At 53.7% G+C, this 9,102-nt stretch overlaps 1 protein-coding gene across 1 annotated transcript; it reads left to right on the forward strand.

Moving 5' to 3' along the window:
* The first annotated feature begins 7,324 nt into the window (after positions 1 to 7,324).
* On the forward strand, positions 7,325 to 8,805 carry BZA05DRAFT_472096 (uncharacterized protein). The gene is made up of 4 exons (XM_051487998.1): positions 7,325 to 7,671; positions 7,743 to 7,814; positions 7,881 to 7,935; positions 8,038 to 8,805. Exons 1-4 carry the CDS (start codon positions 7,628 to 7,630, stop codon positions 8,656 to 8,658), a joined length of 792 nt encoding a protein of 263 aa, XP_051341492.1. The 5' UTR covers positions 7,325 to 7,627; the 3' UTR covers positions 8,659 to 8,805.
* Positions 8,806 to 9,102: the final 297 nt, after the last annotated feature.

The following is a 9,102-nucleotide window of genomic DNA, read 5'->3' on the forward strand; positions in this document are numbered from 1 at the left end:
GCCTCATCCAAGCGGGACATCAGATACGGAACGTGCATCGAAGGCTCGTGGTTCGACTCGAGGACGTAGTGAACAGTAGCCTGGGGGCTTTTCCGAGCTACCAGCTGCCTCGGTAGATGATTCGCTACGCCTGGTCAGCAGAGATTCACGACGAACTGGATTCACACTGCCCAAGAAAATGGTCGAGCCAGCCGGGTCTTGGAAGTCGGAGTTTACGCTTGTGTACCTATATAGAAACTTCAAAGAAACTCTAGGTTCGGCGGTTGGTTTTCTTTCGCTGGCGGCTGTCGAATCTTGATTGACCAGAAGTACCGTATCTACCTAAATACCTATTGAGGGAGAATTAGCCGAGGAAGCGATGATTCCAAGTCTACTGGGAGGTTTTTAGTTAAGTGTGATGGCTCGTACCGACATGTATGTAGACAGTAGAAAAATTATTGGATTGCGCCGACTGGCTATATACGGGTCTAGTCGAAGTATCTGCCGCTGCCACTGTCACTCTACCCCTGATTCTGGCAACAACTTCAAACGGTATTCCGTAGCGAAAATGGCTCCGGCCGAGTGACGGGATGTGTCCATCTAGCTGTGCGAACGAAGTTCCGAGTGGATGCGGGTACCTAAGTAACTAATGGTAGCTGGAGCCTGGTGGCAGCTCTTATGATATGTACACGGGACTTCCAGGCGTAGCTATATACACAGAATCCCCGGTGTTTGACAGTGTCATCACCGGTCCCGCCGACCTGTGGGCCCTGGGGGTTTTATCGTGGACGTATATCGGTCGAGCTCGTGGACGGAATCTACATAGGTAGCTTGCCACCCGCTGTATCATGTCTGTATGATACGAACATAGGACGTGGGACGTGGGACGTGGGCGGCCGAGGGACTTCAAAGTTCAAAGTTCAAACAACGAAAGTGCAATGGAAACTACTATAATTACATTGGAGTCTCACCGTTCTGACTCAGGCTCGCTGAGCACTCCCGCTGTTCCGCAGTTCCGCTTCAATGCATGGCTATATATGATTGGGGCAGGAAGCTTCTAGAGCTATGGAAGTGAAGTGCTGTTTCAATGATCGTGGTTCCCGTGTGTTTTCCAGGCATTCCGCTGTAAACACTGAAAAGTAGGTAGGTAGGTACTAGGCGGTGAGGTGGTGGAGCGCATTGTCCGGCGGCTTCCAGATTGGGATGTGGGTCCGGGGAAGAGCGTGAGGCCGTGAGTGTGTGAAGCCGCGATTGTGTGAAGCCAGGGAATCGCCACTTCCGAGCTCTTCGCCAAGGGAGACCGTTCCTGGGGGACGGTGAGTTGGCAGGCCTGCCAGCAAACCCCCCCCCCCCCCCCCCCGACCGACTACGAGAACAATCTTCCACTCCAATCCACTTCACTCCGGCCATGTTTGCTGGTCCATTATCCATCTGCAAGCTCTAAATATGTGTCCCAGGCATCTCGTATCGCTCGGCTCGTTTGCTTCCAGCTTGCTTTGCTGGCATCCACAGTCGAGCTGGTTGGTTGGCTGGTGGTTGCGGGAGCCCGTCCTTCCTTCCATTGCCATGACGGGTGAGTACGTATGTATGTACTGGCTATAGGACGCTCTGCATAGGAGCATAGTACCTACAGTTGGTGGTCCGGTTTCTCACTCGGCTGGCCGTACTCCCACTGTGGGCCCAGACCAGACCAGTCACCAGACCAGAACGTCTCCTGGATGGATGGATGGATCGATGGTTGGATCGATAGTTGGATAGATGGTTGGATAGATGGTCAACGAAACGAAACGAACCGCAATCCAGCGTTTGCCCTGGGACCTGAAACCCACCCAGAGCTCGCTCGCTCGCTCGCATCGGCAGCGCTTATACTCTATCTTTACAGTTCCTTTTTCCGACATAGTGAGGCGGCAAATCGCAATGATGGAAATGGAGTCGGACGTTAAACTTACCAGTGACCAGTGACCACGGGTTAGTTTGACTTTGGGCCATCATTGGCCTTCGAATTTCGGGCGACGGGCGTGAGAGCTCGCAGCCTGAGGCCTCGAGGACTCCTGATCGCTCACCGGCAAACGCTGCGGACCGTTCACTCAGTGTTCACCGTTCTAACCCCATTAACTATCCCTCCTCAACCCAACCCAGCCCCGCCGTTACCGACAGCCTCAATCTGCCTACCGTCCGCGTGCATCTAAGCATCGAAGATTCTAAAGCCAACTTCCAAGGGGTGGATCCTCCACCTATGCAGCAGCAGCAGCAGCAGCAGAGGCGGCGGCAGTACTCTAACATGGTAATCCGGGGCACGAGCTACAGACTGCCGTCAGCATTTAGCCCTGTTTGCTTGCTTGCTGTCTGCTGCTTTCTGTTTGCATTGTTGCACTTCAACTCCACAGTGCACTCCACGGTGCACACAACCCATCCCATCCCATCCCATCCCAGCCCATCCCACCCCAACCATCCCATCCCATCCCACCCCATACCATCCCATCCCATCCCATCCCATCCCATCCCATCCCATCCCATCCCATCCCATGCGCTCCACAGTGCTCACAGCACAGTACAGGGCAAGCGGAACAATCCAGCAGCTAGCTTCCCGGCGTGCGTGCATCCCCGCAGCCGCTGACGGGCATCTCTGGGCTCTGTCTGTCTCTCTGCTGCTGCTGCTGCTGCTGCAGAGCTGCAGAACTGTACAAGCGGGGATTTACCGTGGTGGTGTTGCGAGCACGCAGGAGCAAGCAGGAGCAAAGGGATATCCTTTTTCCCTCCGGGCTCGTCCGGACTCCGACGTACTCTACTCTACGTTCATGTAAGCTGGAGTACCGTATGCATGTATGTAGGGGTGGAAGGAGGAGAGAGATGAAGGGAGGAAGGGGGTGCAGCTTTAAGATTGTATGCAGTATGTACGTACATAAATAAGCCTCCGACGGCGGTGGAATATTCCCGGTAACGCCACAAGCCCACAAACTTATGTGATGTGATGGGATGGGATCTGCCGCCCCGCACCTTGCTTGCAATGCTTGGAAGTTGGCTTGGCCTGTGGTTTGTGTGTTTGTACCTGTGTACCGAGTACATACGTCTAGAGGAAATTAGAGTAGAGCCCTCTCCGCATACCAAGTATTGCAACTACTGGAACTTTGGCGGGAGGGCATCACGTCAGCACGCCCAGTCGATCGTCCCCCTCGATCACGCACCGTGGGGTCTCCACACTGCTCACGCACACCGACCAGTCACCAAAGTTCAGCTGATTGGCAGCCGTTCGTGGTGACGGACGTCTGCCTCCGTAGTCCGCCGTTCCAGAGTCTAGAGTCCCTCCGACCTCGAAGAGCTCGCAGGCTCGAAACGACCGTGCATGGATGATGGACTCTGGAGGAGGAGATGCAGCCGCGTGGATCGCGCACGCACGCATATGTATGTTGGCAGGAAGCTTTGATTCCGCTTGGGGCGCGGGGAGGTGGCAGATGTAGGGTAGGTTAGGTAGGTTAGGTAGAGTATCACGCTTCCTTCGAAAAGCCAGAGATCGATCCGATGCATATGGTTGCGGCGATGAAGGGGGAGGGGAAGCGGGCGGCAGTTTAGTGTGAACGAAAGTTTAATCCGTGCTGCATGCTCCAGCTCCTAGACGTTCAAGCAAACGTACTGTACTACTATACATATCATACCTACTGGTACTCCACACGTAGGTTGGATGTACAAACCAAAGCCCATCCCTACATTCCGTCGAAGCCTGAGCTTTGAAGAGTTGAAAACGTAACGACAGTACCGTACCGAACCGAGAACACAGACTCGGAGGAATGTTTGTCCCGGGTTATCAGAAATCCTAGGTGACTAGGTAACGATCAAAGGCCGGGGGGAGAGGAACGACTGGAAAAACAAAAGAAAGAAAGAAAGAAAGAAAGAAAGAAAGAAAGAAAGAAAGAAAGAAAGAAAGAAAGAAAGAAAGAAAGAAAGAACACAGGCTCGGCTGATGGCTGTAGCATAGCCTGTAGAGTAGGCTGTAAGATGGATGTTACCGGGCTAAGGTGAGATGGTGAGACCTCGTTATATGCTCATGCCGGGGGCATAGCCGCTTGCCGCAATGGATGGAAGGATATATGTAGAGTCGGCGTCCAGTGTCTCCATACGGATCAATCGAGATATGCACCTCATGTATGCTTGTAAGCTTAAAGTATGGAGGGAGAAGAGCTCCACTCCACTCCATGCACCCTCTCCAGCGTGAGTGCGGAGAAAGGCAGGAAAAGCACGTACGTTTGCAACGTTCATCATTCATTCATCGTTCAAAATGTCCAAGGAATGTGGGAATAGAATAGAGTGTGCGCGTGCTGTGTCACGGCGGCGGGAAGGCTTGATTTCTGATTTGGTTGGCACAAACGTAGGTATCGCCGTACAGCTACTGTACAGTGTACACACACGTAAGCGGTACTTTCTCGGAAGTTACCAGGTAGGGGAACACTGCATATCTCCAGTCTCTACTGAAGGGGGGGGAGGGAGGGGGGCGGGGAAGAGAAGAAATCATGCTTTTTTTTGTCTTCTTTTCTTTTCTTCTTTTCTTTTTTTTTTCTTTTTTTTTCTTTTTTTTCTCTTTTTTTTTTTCGGGACTGTTGTTCACAGAATATCACTCGTGCTTCTCCACCATTTCAAGGTAGTGAGGGGGTGGGGGTGTGGGGGGTTTGACACCATAAACAGAGAGCGAAAAAAGTACACACAATTGACAGCCACAATCTTGCATTGACCGAAATCGCCAGATGGCAGTATCAGATGTACGTATGTACGATCAAACAAAAACAAAACAAGACAAGGGGGGGGGGGGGGGGGGGGGGGGTGGTGGGTTGGACTTTTGATGTCGGTCGGTCGATCCGCCTAGGAACAGGACTGGCGCTTGTCAGATTGATTGTGGGCACATCACATTTGACTTTTCGTTCGACCATGCGCCACCGCCGCGTACATACATAGAGTACTCTACGTGCAGGCGGATGCAGTCATGTGCGGTCAGCTGTGGATTTGTCTGTCGCGCTTCTGCTGCTGTCACTGTGTGCATTGTGTGGCGTCTATCATCTATGTATGTGGAGTAGTTGCGGCCGGAGAGCATAGATAGATACTAGTAGGAAGACGCGCCGCTCTCTTGCGCCGGCACTGACACGGACACACTGCTCGTGGACGTTGGCGGTGGTGAGCGGCAGGTAGATGTGATATGTAGTCATGTAATACTCAGTTAGCGCCATAACCACGGCTATTGGCCTGCCGTCCACGGCTATATCACAATCAGCAGAAAAAGCGATATCTCGTCGCTTTGCTTTTTATCCCCCCCCCCCCCCCATGCTCATGGACGCTGGTCAGTGGGTAGGTAAGAGTAAACTGGGTAACTGGCCGGGGGGGTTGCGCGACAGTCGACAGTCGACAGGGCGCTGGGAGCATCTACATTCCCTAAAAAGTTTGCCGGTCTACCGAACAGGGGTAAAGTAGATCTGGCGCGGTGCAACAGACGCGCAAGCTGCAGCCTGCAGGCACGTGGGTGGTGCGCAGCGCCCGAATCGTATGTACGTATGTGTCTGTGTAGGTATGGAGAGTATCTTACTGGTGTTTGCCAGTTGCTCACAAGCGCATATACCGTCTTTGCCGTATGTATAGCAGTTACAACTCACAGTATCCACTCCAGCGCTGTCAGGCCTTTTCGCAATATGATGTCCGGGTGCTTTGCGCGTGTGTGTGTGTGTGTGTGTGTCTCTCGAGTCGTGATCGCGGCACTAAAGATGAAGAAATAGAAGAATGGGGGATCACATTGCGGTCCTCGCGGAGTAGCCGCCAATTGGGCGACCAGCAGTGCCTCGGGCCTGGCCTCAACGGTAACTGTCGATCGGCGCATCAGCACATCCACACACTCCCTCCCAGTGCTTATGCTTTCACTCGTGCTCATGCTTGCACTCGTTCTTTTGCTCGGTCTTTTGCCCGTCCCTTTGCTCGTGCTTTTGCTTGTGCTTGTACCTCCATAGATCGGTGACATTATTTCCCTTGAGTCGGAGACATTCATTCCCTTGGCTTGTGTTGTTATGTGGTGGCTCCTTGCATGGTGGGCTGTTTCAGGTGCTACATACACTACATACTTCCATCTGAACATCACTTTGTCTGGCCCTGCTGTCAGGTCACATTCTGGCAGCGATGCTTGAAGTTTGTGTGCGCTCAGCGAGGCAGGGATGGCCTCGATTCGCGCTCGGGGAGGGGAGCTAGCATACATACGCTGTTTAGGGTTGCGAATGCATAGCGAGAGCGAGGGATGCTCTCCTGCGGACTGCACGCAGGACGACGTGTGGAGGATGAGGTAATATGGAGATATCCATATACATGTTGCACGTGCTACTTGCCGGAGTATGCGTGAAGCTCGTTCAGAATAACGAGTCCGGGTTATAGGCACGGCAGCACACACTTCATCAGGCCAATAGGATCTTGGATATCAGGGCAACGGGAGGATCCTGACACGCCGCCGGGGGGCAGAAGGTGCTCAGGATATCTCAGCACTTGTAGCGGGAGAGACTTGGGAAGTTGGGGGCGGGATGGAGAACACGAGATACAGCCGCGTGGTATATTTCTAGAAGCGTGGTATATTTCTAGAAGCGCATTATACGCCACGTCCCACGCCGGCAGCGCTCAGTAAGAAAGATCCATCCATCCCCATGCAACATTCTCTGCCAGAGCAAGTGAAGTTCCCATCGCAAGAAGGGCTGCGCTTGGGGGATCCACACTTGCACAATGCCGGTCCCATCCGTCCAGAAAGCAAGCAATGTTCGACAGGTTTACCGCTGATCCTTGAGCATCATGATCATCATCGTCGATTGCTGATTGCTACCCGTCAGACTCCAAGTATGCAGGTTGTGGCCAGGCCACTGGCGAAGGGGTGAGCCGCGCTGCTCAGCTCTACATCCGGGCCTGTCCCTCCACTGTTCCCGGCAATGGATAGGTGCCTTGCTTTCTGAGCATGCAGAGAGGGGGAGGGGGGACAGGGGAGGTAAGTGAGGAGTAGGAGAAGGAGGAAGAAGAGGAGGTAGAGAAGGAGGGCGAGGAGGAGGAGAGGAAGAGGAGGGATGGCCATCCAAGCTTTCCATCCCCTTGTCAGTTGACCGTCTTAACGGTTGCGGTCAGCGAGGCGGCCAATGGTACTATCCCGTCCTGGATCGAAAGCAACTCACTTTGTGGAACCACAAATCTCGTTGCCCCCCCCCCCCCCCCCCCCCACCATCGGACGTGGATTGTGGGTGTGTGTGTGGGAGAGGGGACTATGATGGAGGCCATCTTCGATCCCCCTTTGCGGGCATTTTAAAAGCACACTTGTGCCCGCGTTCTTTCAACATCACTTTCAAACTTCAGCACCTTCGATCTTCCAGACCACCGGCTTTTTTTTCACTTTGAGTCCAATCATACCAGAAAAACACACCTACCTACATACGACATACGACATCCAGGCACACGCATACATACAACGTTCGTTCGTAACTCGCCCTACTACTCACCACCACCGTCACCTCCACCACCACCACATCCACCGTCACCTCCAACACCACCACTGCACCCGAATTCCTCCGTCCCTCCCCCCGTTCCTCCCTCCCCGCCCAAGGTCCGTCACGAGAATATCCTCAAAAGCGACGACAAGAAGACCGACACAAAAATGACAAAGAACTGGGAGAGAGAAAAGGAGCGTCTCCATGACCTGTACGTGCTGTCCGTCCACATTGGCTGGCTTTGCCACACCCCTGCACTCGCTCACGGTGATATGTATCAAGCTATATGCTCCGTCGCATGAAGCTGGCGACGGTCTCTCGGATAATGGCACAGGACTACGGATTCCAGGCTTCGTACGTCCTCTCTCATGTGATGCCCCGGGTTTTTTTCCTTTCTCTATTCCTAACAGCTGGGTAAAGGGAACGTGCCTACAAACAAAAGTTCAAAGAGTGGAAGTGGTTCAAAAAGACACCAGTAAGCCGCCGCCGCATCCCCCCCTCACCCCCCTGCTTTTGCCATATCATATCACATCTCTCGCTCCCTCGCCAGTGCGGCTAACCTGCCCGCCCTCTCCAGCGCCAATCCCCCATCGTCGTGCCAACGGAACATGACATGCCCCCGATGCCGCCGATGCCACCGATGGACCCAGACGGCAACGCGGACGACAACTCTCCGCGCGCCAACTCGCTATACCGGCTTATGAGCACGCACTCGGTGGTGCACCGCGGGTCCACGCGCGGCATGGCCGCCCCGCTCGAACACCACTACGCGGCGGAGCAGTACGCGCACATCCCCGTGCTCAAGTACGAGCACGACACATACCCCCCCGTGACGGCCGCGGACATGGGCCACTATGCGCCGAACAATACTGGTCACCCCCAGCAACAACAACAGCAACACATGGGTCCGATGCATAACCAGCAGCAACACCATCACAACCACAACCACCACCACCATCACCAGCAGTCTCCGCCGGGAATGACGCTCGGCCCCTACCATGGCCGCGGCCCTCAACAGGTCCCGCTCCCGTCTGTCACCCACCTCCAGCAAGCGGCGCTCAAGGAGAACCTAAGGGAGGCGGAGAGGAGGGTCGAGATCGGACAGTACGAGCAGGCCGAGGCCGCGTGCGAGAACGCCATGAGGACGCTGAATTGGCTCAAGGAGAATCGGGCTAATGGTTCGGCTGACGGGATGTGACTGATGTGAGGTCACTTTTTTTATTTTTCTTTTCTCTTTTCATTATTTTTTCATTTTCATTTTTTTTGTTTCCCCGGTTCTCGGCGTGGGAATGGATCGATTGATGGATTGATGGATTCGGATGGATTGATGGATTCGGATGGATTGGGATGGATGGATTGGGGGCGTAACATATATATTTCGTGTTCACTTTTGGGAATGGGGTTCGGTTTGGTTTGTTTGGTTCGGGATACCTATCGCTTCTGCTGTTCTGCTGTTGGGTTGTTTTTTCTTTTCGGCCAGTCATTCCGGAGAGTACCTTTTATATACCATGAAATACAGGGGGCAACCTCTTATATACCATGAATACCATGACAGGGACATAGTTTGACCCACAGACCTCCATTATGGCCGCGACAGGCGGTCAGAGTCTGGTGCGAAAATCTCGTCGGTACGCGATGCCCG

Source organism: Tricharina praecox (genome assembly GCF_024521635.1).
Source record: "Tricharina praecox strain CBS 144465 chromosome Unknown BZA05scaffold_6, whole genome shotgun sequence".
Taxonomy (NCBI): Eukaryota; Fungi; Ascomycota; class Pezizomycetes; order Pezizales; family Pyronemataceae; genus Tricharina; species Tricharina praecox.